The 24,707-nt window shown below is 34.1% G+C and overlaps 1 protein-coding gene and 1 long non-coding RNA gene across 5 annotated transcripts in view; one reads left to right on the top strand and one right to left on the bottom strand.

The window, feature by feature from the left end:
• Window positions 1–24,707, bottom strand: part of SCN9A (sodium voltage-gated channel alpha subunit 9) — a 108,890-nt gene that overhangs the window by 3,714 nt on the left and 80,469 nt on the right. For all 4 annotated transcript variants that reach the window (XM_008071704.2, XM_021719413.1, XM_021719414.1 and 1 more), the window contains exons 20-25: window positions 20,638–20,760; window positions 16,579–16,860; window positions 15,766–15,819; window positions 14,257–14,394; window positions 1,665–1,769; window positions 1,229–1,499 (exon numbers count right to left, since the gene is read on the bottom strand). In XM_008071704.2, coding sequence (XP_008069895.1) covers window positions 1,229–1,499; window positions 1,665–1,769; window positions 14,257–14,394; window positions 15,766–15,819; window positions 16,579–16,860; window positions 20,638–20,760 — 973 coding nt within the window. The remainder of the gene's footprint in view (window positions 1–1,228; window positions 1,500–1,664; window positions 1,770–14,256; window positions 14,395–15,765; window positions 15,820–16,578; window positions 16,861–20,637; window positions 20,761–24,707) is intronic.
• The window catches only part of LOC103274236, a 120,329-nt gene that overhangs the window by 47,683 nt on the left and 47,939 nt on the right, over window positions 1–24,707 (top strand). The window lies entirely within an intron of this gene.

Raw genomic sequence — 24,707 nt, 5'->3', positions numbered from 1 at the left:
GTCACCCAGATTGGAGTGCAGTGGCATGCTCATGGTCACCACCGTCTCGACCTGCTGGGCTCAGGTGATCCTTCTGCCTCAGCCTTCTAAGTAGCTGGCACTACTGGCATGCACCACCAAGTCTGGCAAAATTTTTGATTTATTGTAGAGACGAGGTCTCACCAAGTTGTCCAAGTTGGTTTCTAACCACTGGGCTCAGGCAATCCTCTTGTGTCTGCCTCCCAAAGTGCTACGATTATAGGTTGACCAACATTGGTACAAGCAGAGGTGATAGATACACACTCTTATTTTCCTCCTAACTTAATAGGAACATTTCCAGAATTACTCTTGTTGTTACTATAACATTTCCACCTAATTTTTAATTAGCTTTTGTATATCTTAACTTTAGTGCCATTTTTGGTGATAATATTCTTTTTTAAAAAATATTGATTATAATGCCTGTTCTGTTATGTGGCATTTGGTATTGTTGTTGTTGGTTATGTAACTTTGATCCCTTCTGGACCTGTTTTATCATCTATAAGTTCAATTTTATCAAATAATCTTCACAACCTTTTCCCATTTACAATTTATAATTCTAAACATAAATACAATTCTAAAATATCGTGCAGGACATGTGAAGATAGTGAAAAATCAAGAAGATAGAAAAGTAACTACAATCTGAAAGGAAAGGAAGTATAAAACCATGTTTTGTGATTTACAGACATGACCACGGTTGGTTGAGAAATGATTGGCATTTTATAGACATACCAAGTATTTATTAAGCCATGAGAAATAAAACTAGCATTTCTGGAGACTTTAACTTCACTTTAAATTCAGAAAGAATTTACACAAAGTCGCAGATATTCTGGCTGTTGATATTATCATTAATCAAAGGACAAGTCATGTGTTAAAACTGAAAGCAGTTTCAGATTATGCATTAATCTTTCAAGATACATCTACATATTTGTGGAGAGTAATATTTAAAACCAAATATCAACAAGTATAATGTCCTTCCAACAGATAGAAACATTTGGCTTTGAGGCCTGTGATGTAAACCCAGGAACACTGTAGTGTGAAGGATGCGACATTGGTTATGTGTTGTTGTTGTTGTTGTTTTAAGTTTGTTCACTCTTTCATTATGCTAACTTACTCCAAAGGAAATTTACATTAAAAATTTCAGAAACTTCTCTGAGCAAAGGTGGAGCTTAGTTTTATTAAAAAATCAAATCTAAATAATAAATGATCTTACCTACAATGGAGAGAATCACAACCACAAAATCAAAAATGTTCCATCCTACAGTGAAGTAGTAGTGCCTGAGGGAGATGAGTTTTAGCACACATTCTCCAGTGAAAAGGATAATAAAAACCAAATTTATCCAATATAAAACATCCGTCATATATTTACTTTGTCCCTCCTTTTCTACCATCATGGTTACCATATTGAGGCAGATCAGAACCATGATAGTAATATCAAAAGCTTGATTTGTTACTAGGTCAAATATACATCCTTGGAATTTGTTCTGCAAAGAAAAAAGAATAATATAGAATGTAGGATAATTTTTTAAGTAGTATCCAGAAATTAAAGTTGTGCAGTAAAGATAAATTAAAACACACACACACACACACACACACACACACACACACACACACACACACACATATATCTTTTTTTTTTTAACTTTTACCCCTGGCCGAGGAATTGGCTTTTGTGGTTTTTTGGACCCCAACTTTTTCATTGCATTATAGTATTTCTTCTGTTCTTCTGTCATAAAGATGTCTTGACCTCCAAGGTAAAGAAATGAAAAAAACAAATCTAGTTAAAACCAGAATCATTATCTAGATCTTTCTTCAGATCACTAAAGACATGTTAAAAATGTATTAATATAAAAATGAAATGAATTTTATTATGTTCATGGTAGCTATAAATAAAAATCTGTCTTAAGGGGTTATCTATGCATATAAATATGCATTACATACATAATGTAAATTGCATGTATAAAATATGTGTATTACATATAATAAGAATGGGCTCAATTATCTTTTAATGTAGACACCAGTGTTGTTTTAAACTATTTACTAGTACTTTATTTTATCTGCAATTTGTCCTACCTTCCATTAACTGCAAAATTACAAATACATTAGGAAAGTTCCTAAGAATTAAGAGTAGTGAATATCTTCTCTGATATTTTGCTAATATTTAGAACTTTTATAAAAGTATGGGCTAAAAACAATGAAATTATATTCATTTTAATATGCTATCATTCCTTTAGGAAAAAGAGCATAAAATAGATTGATAATACAAATTTCTATATCTATATTTCATAAGACTTTTTGGTACTCTCTTTAATTCCAAATAAGGGAATTTCAACATAAACCCTTTTTTGGGTGTCAATATTATGTCTGATAGAGTTCTAGGTACTGAGGAAGTTATCAATTATCAGGTCTGAACTGAAGGAATTTACAATTAATTTTGTACAAGAAAATATAACTTTTATAATTTAATAGTAAAAAGCTAGCATCTAAATGAGGTTTTTGATCTTCCCAAACTGAGAAAGCCTAAATCTCATGAAGGAGACTAGAAGATTGGGTTGTTCTTTTGGTCTCTGTTAATTTCTTAAAATTATCTGTAATTTTTGCAAATTTATTTATATTCTACATTAGTCTATATTACTTTTTTAGTCAAAGAATAAGTTAATATATTCAATGTAATTAAACAGTTATTTTCAAGAGTTTATGGTTCTGAAATCCTAGAGTTAAAGGTGACCTGGTTATGGTTTCCTTTATTCTCTTTGATTAGGTGATATTCAGCTCCTTGTTACATTGCCTCTTCTTATTCATCAAATACCTAAAAAAAACACCCTATGAAATCTAGGTAGAAGGTATTCTGTAAGTCAAACTGCTTTTTCTCTATGTTAGACTCTATGTCAAGGCTTAACACATAGTAGTTGACTTCACTTCTAGTGTTAGGTCATCTTTGTTCAAATCTTATTCCTGTTGTCCTTGGGTAAGTTTCTTAATCTTTAAGTAACATTATCTCATCATTATAAGAGTAACTATCTCATTTGTTTGTTAAAAAAAAGATCAATTGAGATAACACATGGAAAACACTTAGCATAAGTACATGGGTACATGGCAAACCCACATAAGATTTGGGTTACTATCGCTGTTGTTGCTATTAACCTTCCTAGCAAGGCTACAGTTACTGAAAGGAATTTTTAAAAATCTTTCCTTTTCTTTTTATTATAAAAATGTGGGAAACAATTCAGGGTTAGGTATACAAACATTGATTATGCAAGTACCCTTGTTGATAAGGTATACCCCTCCCTCCCCTAGCAGTTTCCCTCAACTGCCAATCCCACCCAACCTCCCCTGACAATTTCCCACTACTGCCAATCGCTTAGGAATTGTTGTCAAACTTAATGTTTACTTGTAGGTACTCAGATCTGTATTAGGCATTTGTATAACTATATTACATGATTTTCTTTTTTATAACTTGAACCCATTAACAGCTTATATTCTAATTTTCAGTAGTGTGTTTTATGTCTAACTATTGAAAACCAATTATCACATGAACTTATAAAAGATAAAAACAGTACTTATAAGGATGATGTAGTTGGGAAAACTAATTAAGTGGGTGTGGCCATTAGAAAGAAGTATAGTAGTTGGTAGAGCTACAGACTGTGACCATATCAGTGAACTTAAAAAGCACTAAGCACCAAAATTGCATTGCTGAAAGAATATGGGTTTTGTAGTCAAACAGACATTTGAATCTTGATTGTGCCAATATCCTGTTCTTGGTTTGAAACAAATTTATCTATGCCAGTTTATACACCTGTTCTTGGTTTGAAACAATTTATCTATGCCAGTTTATACACTTGTATAAAGATAACACTTTCAAAGGAGAGGGAAGAGTGTAGCATATCTTCAATATTTCTGAATTTTAGTGTGTTACACCAAGGGCCAATTCATCTCTTGTCTCCTACAGAACACTAACAGAACCAGCATAATTCAAACACCTGAAACAGCTGAAATCAGAGGAGAAAGGGCAAGTAGATAGCTGTTTGAGAAGCTCCCAATATCTCTAGCCAGTGACAGACAGAAGTTTTTCCCTGTCACAGCCAGTTCATAAAGATTCAGTTGGTGTCTGTGCACTGGAAGGACAAGTGGCTGCTCTTCAAATGCACAGACACCAATGCAAAGCTCCAAGAAACAGATTGAATTAGGAAAACATGACATCATCAAAGGAATAAAATCGATTCCCAGTAATTAACTGACTCTATAGAAATAAAAATTTATGAATTGCTTAAAAATAATTCAAAATAATCATCTTAGTGAAGCTCAGTGAATTACCACAGAACACAAATAAAAAACTAAACACAATTAGGAAAATGATACATGACAAAAGTGAGACTATCAATAAAGAAATAATAACTACAACAAAGAACCAAATAGAAATTCTGGAATCAAAGAATACAATAAATGAACTGAAAAATTATCTAGAGTGGCTCAACAGCAGATTTGATCAAACATTTGAATAAAGTATCAACAAACTTTAACAAGACAGGTCATTTGCTATTACTCTGTTATAAGGTCCAGAAGGAAAAAAAGAAAAAAGAGTGAAAAAGCCTAAAGGATTATGGGACATCATTAAGTTAAAGAATATACATATTTTGAAGATGAGAGAGACACATTATGAAATTCACAGGAAGAGAGAGAGAGAGAGAGAGAGAGAGAGAGAAAGAGGAAAATAAAACTTATTTAAAGAAAAATGGCTGGGGGTGGGACAAGATGGTGACAGAAACTATAGGAATTTGAGAGTCTCTGCATGGATGAGTGTGTATAAAGAGTAATCCTTGTCCATCTGTGTGTACAAATGAGTGAGCAAATGTTCAACCAAGGCCCCACTGCTGAAGCAACTGCAATTTGCTGCTGCTCTGAATTCAGCACCCATTGCATACAGAAAGATCTGCCATTCCCAGAGTACCTCTCAGCAAAGGGCAGCAGAGATTAACGCCTCTTGACACCTGGCACCTGGCTCAAACCACCACCTGTGGCAATGTCCAGATACTGACAGAGAAGATGCAGGGAGGATATCTGAAGCTGAGCCCCACCAGAGAATAAGATGCTGGTGGATGCCATTTTGATGTCATTTTCTCTGTCCGGAGCCTGGCAGGGACCTTCTCTAGCTCCTGTAATTCTAGGCAGCCTGCATCCAGTGATCTCCACACCCCTCTGGGATCACCATCCTTTGCCTAGAGAGAATGATCCCAGTGTACCATGCTGGAGAGACAGAAGCCCCACCCCCACACTGGATCAAGCACAGACATGGGTAGTCAGAGTGGGAAACCTAGAAGCAGCCAAGTTGGGGAGAGTCCTGGAGTTGCCCCCTTTCCTCAGCAGTCCATGGGGCATCTGAGCCATGTGGAGAGCAGCCCCATTGGCCTGCAGACTAGAGTAGAGCGGAGGGGCTAGAGACTGGAGCCCATTCCCTACTGCAGCCAAAAGCGGCAGCACAGGGAAAACACCAGTTAAAAAATCCCAACAACCCAAAGTTCCAGAAACGGCCACAAGAAGTAGAACTTTCTTTTTAATTTTAAATTTTGTCTTTTTTCTCTGCTCTCTCCACACATAGCTTTCTGTAAGAGTCTTCTGTTTGACCTGCCCCTATTTCTCCCTCTTTTTTCTGCATATGGGTATATTTGAAGGAGAGTATGTCTTTGATTTTGTTTGTTTGTTTTGTTGTTTTCTTTAACTGTTTTTCTGTTCATTTGTGCACCTGTTTTCTTTCCTCTTCTTTCTCTTCATCTCTCTTTGTCTCTCTTCTCCATTCTTTTCCTTTTTCTTACCTCATTTTGCTTTTAGTGGGCATACATATGCCCCTACCACATAGATAGATTGTAAGGTAGGAAGTAGGTTACAGGGGACCCACACACCAGTCAGTGGATACTGTGATCTCCAGATAGCTTCGGAACCACAGCTACCCCCATCACACCTTAATCAAATTTCAAAACTGCAAAAAGATAGCCCCTCAACCCCAGTCTGGCTTCAAAATTGAACAAATCCAGAGGATCTATATAAGGAAGAATAGCAGATTGAGCAAACAGAGATAAAAGCTATTCCCTCTACCACTGAGCAATGGAATTGAAGTGGGGATTGGGAGGGGGAGGAAAACTATCACAAATGAAGAAGAACCAAAGGAAGAACACAACCACCATCCAGACTCCTGGGAAGACAGCAACTTAGAATACAGACTTTGGATCTGAAACAATGAATCACCCCCAGAACAACTGGTCTCAAACCATAAACCCAGATATCAATATATTAGTAGAGAGAATAAATAGAAATGAGGAGAAGCAAGAGGAAAGAATGAAGGATTTGATAACTGAGATGATGGCAACAATGATTACAGTAAATAAAATAAATAACTGACACGCATGGAAAGCAGAATTAACCAAGCAGAAGAAAGAATCTCAGAGTTTGAGAATGAAAATATGGACCTACCCAAACTGTTAAAAAACATAGAAAAGAAGCTTAAAAACATAGGACAAAGCCTCCACGAGATGTGTGATTATATCAAGAGGCCAAACCTATGCCTAATTGGCATTCTTGAGGCATATAGAGAGATAGAGGCCACCCTGGAATAACCATTGCATGAAATTATCCAAGAAAACTTCACTCATCTCATCAGAGATATGACCATTCAAACACAAGAGATTCAGAGAATACTTGCAAGGCATCCTATGTGAAGACCAACTCCTAGACACATAGTAATTCACTTACACAATGCAAATATAAAAGAAAAAAATCCTAAAGGCAGCAAGAGAGAAAGGTTAGACTACCTGCTGTGGAAGACTAATTAGAAAGGCAGCAGATGTATCTACAGAAACACTACAGGCTAGATGAGACTTGAGTCAAATCTTTAAAGTTGTCAAAGATAAACAATTCCAACCAAGACTTTCCTATCCAGAAAAGCTAGTTTCATCAATGATGGTGAATTAAAATCTTTCCAAGTCATTCAATTCCTAAGAGTTTATGCCACTTCCAGACCAGCTGTACAAGACATGCATAAGAAAATATTAAGCACAGAAGACAGAAAAAAGAACAACTATGCTCTTCCCAAGAATGCACCCCAAAATCAAAAGAAAACCAACCAACCAACAAACAAACAACAACAGCAATAACAGCAAATTCTGTAAGAACCTCATGACAAAGGTAAACTCTCACATCTCAATAATTAGCCTGAATATAAATAGACTAAATGTACCACTAAAAAACACAGAATGGCAAACTGGATTAGAAAACGTGATGCAACAATATGCTGTCTCCAGGAGATGCATCTCACCAGAATGGACACTCATAGACTCAAAGTTAAAGGATGGAAAACATATTTTCAGGCAGATGGAACACAAAAGAAAGTGGGAGTTATCTCAATATCAGACAAAATAACCTTTAAGTTATCAAAAATTAAAAAAGATATGGAAGGTCACTATATATTGATAAAAGTTTCCATCCATCAACAAGAAATATCCATAATAAACATATATGCACTCAACATAGAAGCACCAATTTTTGTAAAGTAGCTTCTAGGTAAACTATAAAAAATATTGATTTAACACTATCATAGCTGGGGACTTAAATACCCCACTAACAACTCTAGATAGGTCATTGAGGCAAAAAATCAATAAGGGGATCTGAAACCTCAACTTGACACTTGACCAAACGAACTTAATAGATACCTACAGAACACTCCACGCAACCATGGAATATATATTCTACTCATCACCACATGGAACATACTCCAAGATTAACCACATCCTCGGCCATAAATTAAGCATAAACAAATTTCAAAAGATAGAAATACTGCTATGCGCCTTTTCAGACCACAGTGGAATAAAAATAAATATCAACAACAACAAAGCTCCCACCAAACCAACAAAGACATGGGCACTAAACAGTATGATGCTGAACAACTCCTGGGAGAACATCAAAATCAAAGCAGAAATTAAAAGATTTCTGTAAACAAGTGAAACTAAGGATGCATCCTACAAACCTCTGGGATGTCACAAAAGCAGTAATGAGAGAGGAATTCATTTCTTTATGAACACACATCAAGAAAATGGAAAGACCATAAGTTAACAGCCTAATAAATCACCTAAGGGAGCTGGAAAGACAAGACCACCAAAGCTCTAACCTCAGCAAAGTATCCAGGTCACCAAAGTAAAAGCCCAAATATAGGACATAAAGACAAAAGTATCATAGAAAAAAAATTAATGAAACAAAAAACTGGTTCTTTGAAAGAATAAACAAGATTGATGGATCCCTAGCCAGAATGATCAACAAAAAGAGAGAAAAAGCCCAGATAAATACAATCAGAAATGCAAAAGATCAAATCACAACGGACTCTGAAGAAATACAAAAAATTATCAGCAATCACAATGCACATCTGTATGGAAACAAAGTCAAAAACCTAAATGAAATGGAGGACTTTCTTATATCACACCCCCCTCCTCAAAGGTGAAACAAGAAGAAATTGAGACATTAAATTGACAAGTAACAACCCAGGAAATCGACTCTGTCAAAGAAAACTACCTACAAAAAAAAAAGAAAGAAAGAAAGAGAAAGAAAGAAAGAAAGAAAGAAAGAAAGAAAGAAAGAAAGAAAGAAAGAAAGAAAGAAAGAAAGAAAGAAAGAAAGAAAGAAAATCATGGCCCAGACTGCTTTCCAGTAGAGTTCTACAAAACATGCAAGGACGAGTGGATACCAATCCTACTGAGAGTATTCCAAGCAATTGAGAAAGATGGAACTCTCCCCAGATCACTGTAGTGGGAAACTGCCAGCAGGGAGGGTATACTTCATCAATAAGCATCTCTGATCTCAAACTAGGCAAAGTGGGGACCCAAATGACCATTTGTGTACTTAATCCTGAATCATACCTCACATCTTTAAAATAAAAAAACTCTAAAACTTATCAAATTTGGAGAAAGAAATGGACATCTAAATTTATTAAGCTCAAAGAATCCCATAGAACAACTCTAAAGAGATCTCCATTGAGACACATTATAATCAAATTGTTCAAAAGTGAAAGAGAATTTTGAAAGCAGCAAGAAAAAGGTGTTCTGCAATGTACAATAGAGCCCTATAAGATTAACAGCAGATTTTTCAGTAGATATCTTGAAGGCCAAGTGAGTAAAACGAAATACTCAAAATTCCAGTGGAAAAGATAAGCAACTGTCTACCAAGACTACTGTACCTGGCAAGTCTATCCTTTAAAATAAAGGAAAAATAAAGATTTTCCCAGACAAATGCTGAGAGAATTCGTTACCATTCAACCATTCTTACAAGACATACTAAAGGGAGTTCTTCAAATTGAAACAAAAGAATGCTAAGTAGAAGCATAAGAGCATATGAAAGTATGACTCTCATGAGTAAATGTAAATATATAGACAAATATGGAGTACTATAATACTCTAATAATGGTATATACATTGTTTTTATTTCATTTATAAAAGTTAAATGACAAAGGTTTTTAAATAGCTATAACTACAAAAATGTGTTAGTAGATATACAATATAAAAAGATGTAAATTGTGTAATTAATAACAAAAAGTGTGAGGGAGGTATTCAAAGTGTAGATTTTTTCGTATGTGGTTGAAGTTAAGTTGTTATCAGCTTAGACTGTAACAACAATAAGATATTTGTGATTGCCTCATGATATCCATAAAAAAATACACATAGAATATACAATGAAAAAGAGAAAGGAATCATAGCACATTGTCACAAACATCAACAAACCACAGAAGAAAACAGTAAAGAGAATAAGACAGGCAAAAGAATTACAAAACAAACAGACCAAAATTAACAAAATGGCAATATATAAGTGCTTACCTATTGACAATTACTTTAAATGCAAATAAATTAAGCTTCCCAATCAAAGAAAAAGAATGGCTGAATAGTTTTTAAAAATAATAAAGGCTATGTAGGAAAAGTACACAGCTAGTATCATAATTAATTGCAAAACAGTAAAACACTGGAAGCTTTTTCTCTAATATCAGGAACAAGGCAAGGATGCCTACTCTTGCCACTTGTATTCAACATAGTACTAGAAGTCCTAGCTAGATCAATTATTCAAGAAAAAGAAATAAAGACATCCAAATCTTAAAGAAAGAAACTGTATTGTCTCATGATCTTATACAGAATACCACAATGACTCCACACACCAGAAATATCTGTTAGAACAAATAAAAAAAATTAGTAAAGTTGTAAGATATAACATCAATATACAAAAATCACTTGTGTTTTCATACACCAACAATGAACTACCTGTGAAGGAGAAAACAACTTATTTAAAATGTTATCAAATATTATCAAAAAGAATAAGATACTTAGTAATATACTCTTAAAAATGATTACAAGTATTGGAAAAAATATGGAAAAATTAGAATCCCAATACATTGTTCATGGTAATGTTAAATGGTGTAGCTGCTATGGAAAATCATGGAAGTTCCTTAAGAAATTAAAAACAAAACTACTATATGATCCAGCAGTCCCACATCTGAGTATATTCAACAGAACGGAATCAAAGATCTTGAAGAGGCATCTACACTCCCATGTTCATTTCAGCACTATTTACTATGGTGAAAATATGAAAACCACCTCAATGTCCACTAATGAATGAGTGAATAAAGAAAATGTGGTATATTCACACATACACAACAATATACCATTCAGCCTTAAAAAGAAAGAAATTCTGTCATATGCCACAACTTGGATGAAACTGGAGGACATGATGTTAAATGAAATCACAGAAGGACAAATACTGCATAATTTCACTTATATGAAATATCTAAAATAGTCAAACTCATAGAACAGAGACTAGAATGGAGGTTGCCAGGGAATGAGAGGAAGAGAGTAAAGAATTGAACATCAACAGGTACAAAGTTTCAGCTATGCAAGATGAGTAAGTTCTAGAGATTGTCTGTATTATACTTTGCCTGTAGTTAACAATACTGTGCGATATATTTAAACATTTATTAAGTGGGTCGACCTCATATTAAGTGTCTTTACCACAATAATAAAAATAAGAAATAAGAAAAAGTATATTGCTTTTATTTGTTTGTTCTATGGAATAGATGAATTCATATATACAAAACATATATAACCTACACCTACAGAGCAAGTGTTAATTAATTGAAGTGTTGGCCCTGTCTTTTCATAGAAGAATGGAAAAAAAAAATTCCTGTATTTCAGAAAAGACCAGAAATTAAAAACTATGCTTAGATTGTAAGATAAAATACTGGAAGGATTATAGGGGACAGCAGTAGTTGTTAGTGCTTCTAAGTCATAACTTCTGACAGTAACGATCATCATAACAATCTATCCTATTTCCTGCAATGTTTTAAGAATAACATATATGAGTAAAAAAGATTTAAGTCAGTATGGCTGTGGCTGTTCTGTTCATGGTCATAATGCTTTTTCTAGATATGTATTTAATTTATCCTTTGCAAGGAAGACTGAGGAATCTTTTGTGTGTGCTTATATATTACATATACACACATATATATGGTCCCCCCAAACCCCTGGAATTTATTTATAAAAAATTGTGTATTTATTCTTACATGTCTAAACTTTAGTCACCTTTAAAGTACCCTACGCAAATACATTATAGTATTTGGGGATTCAGCATATTTGGGGATACCTATTGAGATGCCTTGTCCACTGCCCAAAAAACTGTTTTGAATTTCTCAGTTTTGATGTCTTCTAGTGCTTCTGCCATTTTTTGTTTCACCTCTTCCACATTGGCAAAACGTTTCCCATGGAGGACTTTTTTTCATTGAGGAAACCATAAAAAAGTCACTTGGGGCAAGATCAGTGAATAGGGAGGGTGGGACATCGAGGTCATGCTGTTTTGGTCAAAAACTGTTAAACACCCAGTGTGGTGTAGGGAAATGGACAAACATTCAAAGAACTTCCAAAAAAAAAAAAAAAAATTCACTGAAGTTGAATGCAGTCTCTCCCAGCAACACTAGCTGGTACACTGAAGCCGATGGGCTCCTAGAACACTTACCTAGAGTGGGACGCTTGTACTACATGGGGCCCACCCTCCAAAATATAATTCCTTTTTTGGGGTAACCCCTTATATGATGAGAGGGGAACAAAAAATTCATATACACATCTAAGGGTCAAACTTAGCATGCACGTATATACATATATACACAAATTTAGCATGTATGTATATATGTGTGTGTGTATGTGTGTGTGTGTGTATATATGCATGCTAAGTTTGTAAACATGTATATATGTATATACTTGCATGCTAAGTTTGACCCTTAGATATGAAAGATGAGAATAAAACGGGTTTTTTTTAAAAGTCTTTGAAAAATAAAATCTGTATTGAAAATGTAAGCATAAATAACATAACATTTACTACATTTTCTTCTGCTTGTGATGTCTATTATGCACACTAATGACATTTCAGTGCATATACATTTGTCTTCTTAGATGCTAAGCCAGTACCTGAAATCATTATTCTTTCTTGTAATTCTATCTCTTATCCTCCAAAGGTCTCTTGTAGGTGGTGACACTAAGTATCTCAGTTAATTGACAAGAAACCCCAGAGTTAACTCTATATTATCTTGCAAATCACAAGAAATACTATAGATTCTACCTCCAAAAAGTCTAAATGGAACAAAGTTCCTATCCTCCCTTGCCACATAGGACTAATTTAGAGACTGCTAAGTGTGGCTTAATTGGCAGGTAAGACAAGGTCTGAAATAGTTTTTGGTCTCTCATTCCGTGCATCAACTACAGATTAACTTTTATTAAAACCCAGTTTCATAGTCTTTGGAAAAGTAATTCTGGAGTTAGTCATGGTCTTTAGAAAAAGCAGTTAGTAGAAAGTTCTGAAACTACTTTCTAGCTGTTGGACCTTATGCAAATACCATAATTTCTCTGAGAGGTTAAATGGGGATACTATGGTTTCTAGACTTATGGTAAGACTTGACTAATATTACACGTGTGAAGTACTTTACCCAGGATCACACATATCATACAGTCTTAATAAACATCAATGTTCTGCTCATATGTTTTCCTTGCTCAATATACCTCAATGACACATTAGCTCCTACTGAAAAATATCTAATATGACTTTTCATATCTTTTCACAATCAGGTTTAAACCTCATCCTTTAACATTTCTTTAAATCTTAAACTTCAAGATTTAAAGAATTGATTTCTCATCTTCTTGAATTGCAGCTTCTTTTAGCAATACATGGCATGTGCTCAAACATTTACGTCCCCCTCTGTGTGGGTGATCCATCCTTTTGCCTTTTACTTGCTACATCTTCTTACTCTTCTTCCAAAACCTGCTCAATTTTCACACGGTTTACAAATCATTCTATAGCCACATCTATTTTTCCTGCCCATATATATTTTTTGATTGTTGTTCTTAATTTTGTATTTATCACTATCTCATGTTATAGTATTTGGGGATGCAGCATAGTAGGAGGTCTAAAATAATAGACTAACTACACAAGATATACTTGGTATATTACTGACCCTAACTCTAACCCTAACCCTAACCCTAGACTCTATCACTCACTAGATGTATGACCTTGGGTAAATTCCTTAACCTCTCTGTGTCATTCCTCATTTATAAGTAGAGTATATAATAATATCTTTTATGATAGATATTATGTATTGAATTTTGTGCATCCCCAAAACATGTTGAAATCCTAACATCTAGTTTCTCAGAATGAGACCTAATTTGGAAACAGTGTTATTGCAGATATAATTAAGTTAAGGTGAAGTCATACTGGACTAGGATGGACCCTTATCTACTGTGACTGGTGTCTTTATTAGCAGAGGAGAGAACACACAAAGAGAGGATGATGTGTGACTACAAGGAGAGAGATTGAAATTATGTTGCCATAAACCAAGGCACACCTGTGGCTCAGAACAAAATAACTTCTTACAAAATGTGTTTTGAATAAATTATTAGTGCATTAACTTTTTAAAAATTATTAAATTCTCTATAGGGAGCATTGGAAAGAAACAGAATAGTTGATGTATTGCTTAAAAAGAGTTATGATTTAGGAAGTTATTTTTTGTGTAGACATGAATGAGGGTAAATATATGTGTAATTGTATATTGGTCAATTATTTGAAAAATCAATGGAGTTCTAATTAAACAAACTGCTAATTAATATCAAATTAAGTTTCACTTTTTAAAAAAATAATTGTTCAATCTTTTTATTATCATGAAAAAATGCTAGGAATACTTATCTTCTTTTTCTGTTGGTTGAAATTGTCTATGATGACACCAATGAACAAGTTCAAAGTGAAGAATGACCCAAAGATGATAAAGATGACAAAATAAATATACATGTAGAGGCTGTATTCATATTTCGGCTGCTTGTTTACCTATAAAATAGCAAAAGTTATTTGTTAACAAAAGTTAGCATTATGTTGACAATAGCATTTATCATTTTGTTTACCACATGGTTTGACAAGGCAATCTAAATAGTGCTATCCTAGGTAAACTTGGTATTTCAGGAACCATAGCATTGTTGAGGCTTAACTTAATCATTTTAAAAAATGTATTCAACATTAAGGGGGGAGGCACACCTCATCAACAAGGGTACATGAATAATGAACATTTGTATACCTAATCCTGAATTGTACTCCACATCTTTAAAATAAAAAGGAGAAATACAAAAAAAAATTCAGCACTAAACAGTTTTTACATAATCACTATGTACATAAATATAATCTTCAAATGACTACAAAGGGCCTAACCTATGCAGTATTTGTTTTCAGTTTTGTAGGACAATTTCACAACTAAGTGACCTAAAGTGTGTTTTTTATTTTAAAATACTGTAAAGGTGACATCATATTTATAAACATTTTGTTATTTATTTTCATTTGATTCCAAATATGTCTTTAATAGATCTTGTGACAATACAAACTAGCTAGCAATCTTCAAATTTTCTTCGCATGGAACTTATTCCATAGGAGTTCTTCTAAGGTGTTTTAAAATATAAAAACAGTAAAAACTATAAATAAAAAGCATTTCATTTTTATTTTAATAAACAAAAATTTACTGACCCTTTAGTTTTGCCAGCTTGTGCTAAAGGCTCTATTTGCATCTTCCTTTTTTTTTTAAGTTTTAAACTTTTTTTCTTTTCTCCCTCCCTCCCTCCCTTCCTCTCTTCCTTTCTTTCTCCCTCTCTCCCTTCCCTCTCTCTTTCTTTCTCCCCTCCCTCCCTCCCCTTCTCTTCTCTTCTCTTCTCTTCTCTTCTCTTCTCTTCTCTTCTCTTCTCTCTCTCTTTGATGGAGTCTGTCTCTGTTGTCCAAGTTAGAGTGCAGTGGCACAAGCCTAGCTCAATGCAGCCTTGAAATTCCTGGGCTCAAGTGACCCTCCCACCTCAACTGGGATTATAGGTGTGAGTCAGTGCATCTAGCTACTACTGTATTTTCTTGTTGAATCCTCACAACAGCACTATGAGGTAGACATCGGATAGCTATCTTTTTATAGTTGAGTAAACTAAGTCTCATAGAGTAAAGTAATTTGCTCAAAGTCGGTTGCAGAGTTGGAATTATGCAGTAGAATCAGAATTTATATTAGGCTGTTTCCAACCTCTGCACTTGTAACTACTAGTCTACTATCAGGTGGAAGCTCTTCATTGCTTTTGTACATCCCAAGGGCTCCAAGAAGCTATTGTTTGAAAACCACTGAAGTAAACTAAGGAGCTTTTTAAAATGGTAAGGTTTAGTATTATGATCAATACTTACATTAACAGAATCAACTGCTGCATACATAATATCCATCCATCCTTTAAATGTTGCCTGTAAATATAACATGTGTAGAATCTGAATGTGAAGCTTCTACTCTAAATTAGCCATAAATATAGCTTTGTTTGGTTAATGTTACCATATTCAGTAATATTAAATTAGTAAGTTTTGCTATATTTCAAAATATCTGTTTAATATAAAGATACCATTTTGTTTAAAAGGACACATTCCAAGTCACATTCTAAATTTTAGTTCTAGCTAATTATTTCCAAATTGTTACAACTGCCTGTGAATTTTATACATTATCTTTTATTTTTTCAAAGGTGGAAGATAATTTTTTGAAAATGAAGGTGTATTTTTTCTTCATTTCTTAAGGATTTTATGTGCCAGTGGGAAGACTCTCTCATTCTTCTATAGAATAAAGCAGGAAGTCCTATAGTAACTACTCATTTTTGAAGCAATATTCAGATGGGGCAAGGTAGGGGTCCAAATGACACCAAAAACTCAATTATACGTTAATAATTCTCAAATGCAACAGAACCTATGCTTCTTAATTCCTGTAGGCACCCATTCTAGGAAAGACTCTGGTTTCTGTTTGTTTGTTTGTTTTGCTTTGTTTTTTGAAAGCAGGATTGAGAGGACAGAAAAGCTCCCACAGTGGGAGGGGACTCCATGGGCTTGCCCAAGACTCTGTTTTTAATATACAGTACTTTATCTTTAAGTTTCAATTAATAGATTATTTAAAGAATGACTTATATCCTTTATCCCATATCCATTAAAATACCAAGCATTCATGAAAAAGGGGTCACTTACAACTTGAAGCAGAGATAGGTAACCAAGACCAACGTTATCAAAATTCACTTTCAGGTTTTTCCATCGCACATTTTGACTAACATTCATAAGGGCAAAACAGTCGGAACGATTTTGAACTTGAATTGTAGAAAACCGTGATCCATCTGTGGTATTAATACACTCATAGAATTTGCCAGCAAACAAATTTACTCCCATGATACTAAATATTAGCCAGAATATAAGACACACAAGTAGCACATTCATGATGGAAGGAATTGCTCCTATGAGTGCATTTACAACCACCTAGTATTCAGAAGAAAGAAAAGAATGATTAGGATTAGTAAAAAATGGTAAGCAATCACCATTAATGATCCCAATGTTGACTTAAATAAATTAGAAAAACCACCCTTAAGCATGTAAGATCTCAAATCAACCAACAGACATATATTTATTGAGTGTGACTTAACAGTATGTCAAGTAAGACAAAATGAGATATGAGCCCTGTATCACCAGGCTTACAAATTATATGATTATCACACAGCAAAATATAAGACAAAAATAACTGAGATGATATGATAGCTTAAATAAGTGAAAACATAAATTTAAAAAAAAACATTGATAAAGTTGTAAAATCTTCACACTCTGGGAAAGAAATTTATAAATATAAATAATAAAAATAAAAAACATGTACATTTAAATGTTCATGATCCTAGAATTGCCAGCATTAACGATTTCCTCATATAGAGAAACTATTGGTTCATATTAGATGGAATTAAGATTGAGAGTCGTGCAATGGTTTGAACCCCTTAGATTTGGCTCATTCTATAAAATAAGAATAATCTTTTTGAATTGCTTATTCTTGCTCAAAAAATACTTTAAATGTAAGTCCTTGGGTAAATATAGACAGTGCTAGCCTCAATTAAAACAAAAATTACATTTAGTTTTTAATACTTCCTTTATTTCTGCATTTCAACATTCCTACTGCTATTGATAATCAGTGTCACCTACCACTCCAATTTTTAGCATTTAACACTCTCCAGATTTCCTTAATTATCCTGTCCTTCACTGTCCTTCAAAATCTACTTGTCTTCTTATATTTTAGCCCTCCATTCGACTACAAATGTGTTAAAGATGATTTTTTTTAAGAGAAGTAGCATTGTAACCTCTCTTTTCTGCAATATATTCATGAGGCTCTCAAGACACTTCCAAAAGAGGAAACATTAAGAATCTCTGACTACTTTTCAGATTGTCCAGAGCAGGGGTTTGCAAACATTTTCTGAAATATTTTTAGGCTTTGCGGGCTATATCTTTACTGCAACTTTTCAACTCTGCCATTGTAGACATAGGCCATACATAAACAAATGGGCATGGGTGTGTTTCAATAAAATTTCCTTTACAAAAACATGCAACCAGTCCATGGATTGGGGTTTGTTGACCTCTGGTCCACAGCCTTGACTATTACCCTGGAGTCCATGGACTTGTAGAGGTTCCCTGGGGCACGACATTTTAGGAGAAACTTGGTTGTTCTGTCTTTCTGGAGAGATGATTCTTATTTTTTTTTTCTTTGAGTTGGAGTCTAACTGTTGCCCAGGCTGGAGTGCAGGAGCACGCTCATGGCCACCCCAGGGTTGACCTGCTGGACTCCAGCGATCCTTCTGCCTCAGCCTTCCAAGTAACCGGAACTACAGGCGCACGCTACCTTGCCCTGTTAATTATTTTTATTTTTATTTATTGTAGAGATGAGGTCTTGCCAAGTTGCTCAGGCTGGTTTCAAACCTGGGGGCTGAGACAATCCCTTTACCTCGGCCTCCTAAAGTGCTGGGATTACAGACTTGAGCCACTGCACCCGGCTGATGATTCTTACTGTCAGCAGATCTTTAGAGCATATGTGATTCCCCAAAAGGTTTGGAAGAACAGAAATAGAGAAGTTCAAAGTAGCCAGCTCTTAGTCAAGCCTACGTTTTCATCCTCATTTCCTGCTACTCTCCCACTTAAGCTTATTACCTAGGCACACTGATCTTTCCAGTCATTGATCAAGCACACCTTGCAAGCTCTGCTCTGTGCCTCCTTACCATGTGGTATTGTTGCCTGGAATGCCTACCTGCCTGTGATGTGGGGGGGTCACTCTTTCAGTCATGAAATGTCTGAAATGTCACCTCCTTATGAAGCCTTCCCAAACTTTCCCCAGGTAGCCACTCCCTCCTACATATCTCTGTAGCATTGTATGTCCATCTGTCTTTCCTGTGACCACTGGCCCTACTGACTCTTGCAGATCTGGGGTCTATGTACCATTGTACTCTGTGGTTTTTGTAGCACAACAGCTGACACATAGTTGATGTTTAAAATGTTCTCTGAAAAAATATGAGTAATGATGGGTCTCTGGGAAAGACAGGTACCTATTGCTCTGATGAGAATCCAGTTAAAAAACTCAAGAGCCTTAGGACTCAAACAGGCTGACTACGAAAGGCCTCAAATACATGATTCATTTATTTTTAAAAATGACCCAAAGTATTTTTAAAAACTTCTTTTTGCCCCTCATAATATATTAAAACATTTTCCTGCATCCAATTTATCGTATTATAGATAAAGAACAAGGAACAGACAGGGTAAAGTAATGGCCTGGCTTAATCACTAAAGGAAGTGGTTTTGTAGGGGAAAATGTGTTCTTTGTACATGAAAATGCAGTATGCTGTATGATAGATTGTAACATTCTACTAATGTTGAAAAAATTAAGTTAATGTCAATGAATTCTAATACCACGTTTTTGCATAAAGTGAAACTTGAAATTTTTAAATTCTTCCATAAGAGATTATTTGAATCTTGTTTATTAAATTTTTTTGTATTATCACGATCTCTCTTTTATACTTGGGAACAATGGATACATTAAGTAGTAGAGGTTACAGTCATCATTAGGTTTGCCAGGATCATTATAAAGATCTGCTAGGCTGAAAGATCTTTAGTGTTAGTTAAATTAAGGATGATAAAAACACAAATTTCTCGGTACCATCCAAGAGTTCTGATTCAGTAGGTTTGGGATGGGGCCCATGAATCTGCCTTTATAATATGTTTTCCGATAATGCCACACTTAGAGCACCAGTAAGCCACACTAATCTCCAGATTAAATTGCTCAGAGACTGTAAGGTAGAGAGGCAGTTAGGTACGCAAATAAGTAAAATACAATATCATGAGGGTTTCAGGTGCCCGAACAGAAAGAAAGAATGCCCAGTTATGCCTGCTGGTGAATAGACAAGGCAAATTTAAATTGAGCCTTAACGGATAGGTAGGTGTTTTTCTGCTATATTGATGGGTTAGGGATGAAACAGGGTAGGGAGAAGCTTTCCAGGTAGAGAAAACAACAAAGGCATGAAAAAGCAGGTATAATCTAGAGAATAAGAAATTTAAGAAAAGTTGCAATGCATGAGGATATAGATGAATTACAGACAATAAGGTTGTATTTTATGTATTATCCATGTATTTTATAAAGTTGCTGGTTTAATCCAGCTCTTAGGTAGGTGGTAGTTGTTCCTTTTTTTAAACTTGTTTGTCTCTAGTCAATGAATATCTTTTCTAGTCAATGAATATCTTTTCAGGCACCATGCAGCCTAATGCAAATTAAGTAAGCTTTCAGAGCTGTAGTTTTCTCAAATGTAATTTGGATATAATTTCACTTACTTTGAAACATTATTCTAAGGATGAAATTAAATGTGATAGCTGATGATAGTTCTTTAAACAAATATTATTTGAGCACCTGATATAAGCAAGTCTTTGATGACTTAGGTATGAGAGATGGTGTCAAGACTAAGATTAGTGTCGCCTTCACTTGAATTTCCTAGTCGGGAAGATTTCCATTTAAAAGGGGAAAAGTCACTTATTTTGATCATTCTATTACCTAACAATGTTAGATAAAGTATGTATTACTGTTTGATTTATGCCTTTTTAAACAATATGCACTGAATTACTGTGTATATGTGCATATACATATGTGGAAATATAAACAGTTCATAATTTCTACATTCATATTTTTTCATATTTTTATACCCCATTAAAAAATAAAAAATAGGAAGAGTAGTATTTTCTTACCCTCATTCCTTCAAATCTAGATAAGGCTCTTAGAGGTCTTAAAGCTCTAAGTGTCCGAAGGGATTTAATAGGGCCAAGGTCTGAATAGCCAAGAGTGTTTGCCACCAAAGTAACCAAAGAAACCTATAAAAAAATATTTTTATTAGTTTTGTCAGTAAAATAATAAAATATAAAAAGTGAATTTGGAAACTCATTAGAGCAGCTGCAAAGGAACAATATAATTTTTATACATAAAATTATCTAGTCATTGCCTCAAAAAATGGGAGAGATAATTGGTTTTGTAAGGAAATAGCTTTAAAAGGAGGTTGACCAAATTAAGAAGAAATGATGGAAGGAAAGTAGGTTATTTATTCTATCTGAATAGAAATAATGCATATGCTTTTCACACTTTTGTAGCCCATAGTTATGTAATCACTTGTTAAATCTGAACATTTATTTAGAACAATAATCCACATTTCAATTGAAATAAAACTGAGAGCAAAAGTGTCTGATTATGAAGTTAAACCATAAAAGTGTGGCATGCATTCAACTAAATCTAAATTCTAGTATAAATCTTAATCAAAGAATCATGATTTTGAGATGCGTAAAGTCTTAACAAGATTGCTTCTGCCCTAAAATTTCTCAGGTTTGGCATTGAATGTCTACCTGGTAATAACGAGAAGGAGAAAAATCTCATTTATACTAAAGAGAGAATGAAAGGAAGTAATCTCACTGACTTCACAACAACATGGATCTAGAAGAATCTTATCATGTTAGATAGGCCAGCCATGATTACCATAACCAGTAACCAAGAAAAGTTTGTGTTCTTCTCATAAATGATCTCAGAGGAAAGAACATGGACAGAAATACAATCAATACACATTTCAGTAACAGAACAATGAACTCCCCTATGACCTTAGATCTGGATCTGTAAATGCATTCACTCCCTGAATTAGTTCCATTTAAAGTATTCATTTGTTTCACACTCTGTGGCAGGAGACAATGTTTAAGAACAATGCTGAAAGGCAGTTCTTCATTACAAAGTAAGGTAGTGACTACAAGATCAAGTTTTCAAGGAAAAAATAGGAGTACAAGAAAGTCAGCTTACTAGTATTTAACTATTTATGGAATACAACAAATTCATTGCTGCTGCTATCAGAGACAAGTAAATTGACTTATAAAGCAGGCAGGGTTAATGTAACATTACATTTTCTTTCTAATTCCTTAAGCAATGAGAGAAAAACAAAGGTTTAAAATGTCTTGTGCCTTGGTGTGGTGCCTCACTCCTATATAATAATCTCATCCCTTTGGGAGGCTTAGGTGGGAGGAATGCTTGAACCCAGGAGTTGAAGCCTGCAGCGAAATATAATTTCACTACTGTCCTCCAGCCTGTATGGCAAAGCAAGATCCTGGCTCAAAAATAAAAAGTTGTGCTGTGGTTTGAATGTTTGTCCTCTCTGAAATCCATGTTGAAACTTAATTCCCAATGTAACAGCACTAAGAGGTGGAGTCTTCAGTAGGTGATTGGATCATGAAGACTTTGCCCTCATACGTGCATTAATCAATTCATAAATATAGAGTAAGGGATTAATGGTATCACAGGAGTCAGCTAGTTATCACAAGAGTGGGTCTATTACAAAAGCAAGTTTGACTCTCAGTGTACCTCTTCACCATGTGATTCCCTGCACCACCTCAGGAAGCTACAGAGTCCTCACTGGCAAGAAGGTTACTAGATTGTAGCCCCTTGACCTTAGACATCCGGGCATCCAGAACTGTAAGAAATACATTTCTTTTTAACATAAATTACCCCATGTCTGATATTCCGTTATAGCAACAAAGTAGGTTAAGACACATTTGTTTTTATGTAAACAGCCCTTAAAAAAGTGGTAGACCTGGGTGGACAGTTCTCTTATTGCTGTGCCAACTATACCACTATATTCCTTGTAGCATACTCAATAAACCTGTTTTTCTACTAAAAACTAAAAAAAGTAGCAGGCCTGTTCTGCAAACCACTGTTAAGTGAGTTTTAAGATGCTAAATATAATATATGCATATTATTGATAAGACTATAGTATAATATACTCAACATCTTATGCATACATGTGTATATATACAGATATGTGCCTGTACTGGTAAATAATGCTCAGTCCAAATAAGTTTCAAATAATCAAGAAGCCTGCAGATATCAAATGGATCCATTCTCTGAACAGCAAATCATATCGGTTGTTCTAAAACATGAATATGCACCAGAATCATCTGTAGAGCTTGTTACAATAGTCTGATGAGTCCCAACCTCAAAGTTTCTGATTCAGTAGGTCTTGAAGGAATACAGAGACTCTGAATTCCCACGTTCCCACCTACATGTGCCAATGCTTTTGGTTCAGGGATCACTTTTTGAGAACAACTGCTCTAGATAATGTTCTCAATTTTTGAAGAAAAAAAACCCCTCCCCCATAGTTGCCTCCCTACACTTGCATCTTTATCAACAGGAATATTGTGTGGAGGCTTCCTCTCCATGTTTTGCACTCTGTTTGTTTCCAAAATATTAAATACTACTTCAAATTGAAGTTATATACCTCCCTGAGTTCCACATCTTACTTACTCATAAACAGGATGTTATGTCCATTGAGAATCACCAGTTCAGATTTTAAATACAAAATAAAATAATATTTAAAAATAGATTTGTTATTAAATAGCAAAATCTGACTGCAAAATAAATTAAATTTTACTTGTAAAGTTTTTATTTTAAGCTTTTTATTTAAACTTTAATTGTAAACTTTTTGTTTCTTTTTTCTTTTTCTTTTCTTTTCTTCTTCTTTTTCTAAAACATTTATTTATTTATTTATTTATTTATTTGTTTATTTATTAATGACAAAGATGTGCAGTACAATTCAGAGTTAAGTATACAAACGTTGATTATGCAGGTACCCTTGTTGATTGGGTATGCCCCTCCTTCCCCTAGCAGTTTCCCTCAACTGCCAATCCCACACCCTCTCCTCTGACAGTTTCCCACTACTACCAATCCCTTTCTTATAGTATTATAATTGTTCAAGGTCCACTTATGAGTGAGAACATATGGTACTCTGTTCTTTGTTTCTGTGTTGCCCGTTGAAACTAGACTGGATTAAAAAAAAAACCCCTTTTAATTTCTTATATTGAGTGCTAAAAATGAGTATGCTTGTAATAATATTTTTAAAGTTTTTGAATATCTTAAAATTTTATAAATTTTGGAAGACAATATTATTTAAAACTTAAGAGGAAAAACTTACATTCCTTCTATCATTTTAGTTAGCCGTTCTTTAAAACTGTTATATTACAAAAACATCCATTTTACCATTTTTTAAGATAACTTGATATATAAAAGGTTAATAAAAAATAAACAATATGAAATCATTTAATATACTCGAGTTATTAATATTCAAAAATTAGAATTCTCACAGAGGAAGCACAAGAGAACATATGAGTTGTATTGTCTAGCTATACTTTGAAAACTTTTTTTACATAACCTATATAGAAAATAAAAATAATCTTGCTTTTAATATTTAATATATTGTGCTGTTAAAAAATTTAAAATTTACTGAGCTTTTAATAGCAGTTGAGAAACTACTTTTAAGTCATGACTAGTTTGGGTTAAATTTTGCAGTCAGATTTTGCTATTTATGATCTTGCTTATTTATACTTTTTTTACCCATGAATGATGCTGTATTAATTCACCTTTTCTGAAAAATATGATGATGCAAATCCTTGGTTAATTAAAGCACTTACTGGCACATAAAAGTTTGCATGTTGACCTCTAATTATTCCAGGACTTATATAAAAACAAATCTCTAAAAACACTGAATGATTACAGGATGTTTTTACCTAACCACAAAGGCTAGATTTCTGAAAATCTAGAATAATTATTAAAAGATGAGGGACATATTATTCTAAAAAAAAACAAGACTTGGAGAGTGAATTTATAAATTAATTCAATAACTCTCTTTAAAATAATATGATATACAACAATATATTATTAAATAATACCATAAACATTAAATAGAGTACATTCCATAAAAATGAATGGGTAATAATGGGTGTTGTACCATTAATTT

The sequence above is a fragment of the Carlito syrichta genome, unplaced genomic scaffold (assembly GCF_000164805.1).
Source record: "Carlito syrichta isolate Samal-C Ts95f unplaced genomic scaffold, Tarsius_syrichta-2.0.1 Scaffold314643, whole genome shotgun sequence".
Taxonomy (NCBI): Eukaryota; Metazoa; Chordata; class Mammalia; order Primates; family Tarsiidae; genus Carlito; species Carlito syrichta.
The sequence above is the reverse complement of the archived record's forward strand: the minus strand, read 5'-3'. Positions and strand labels throughout refer to the sequence as shown.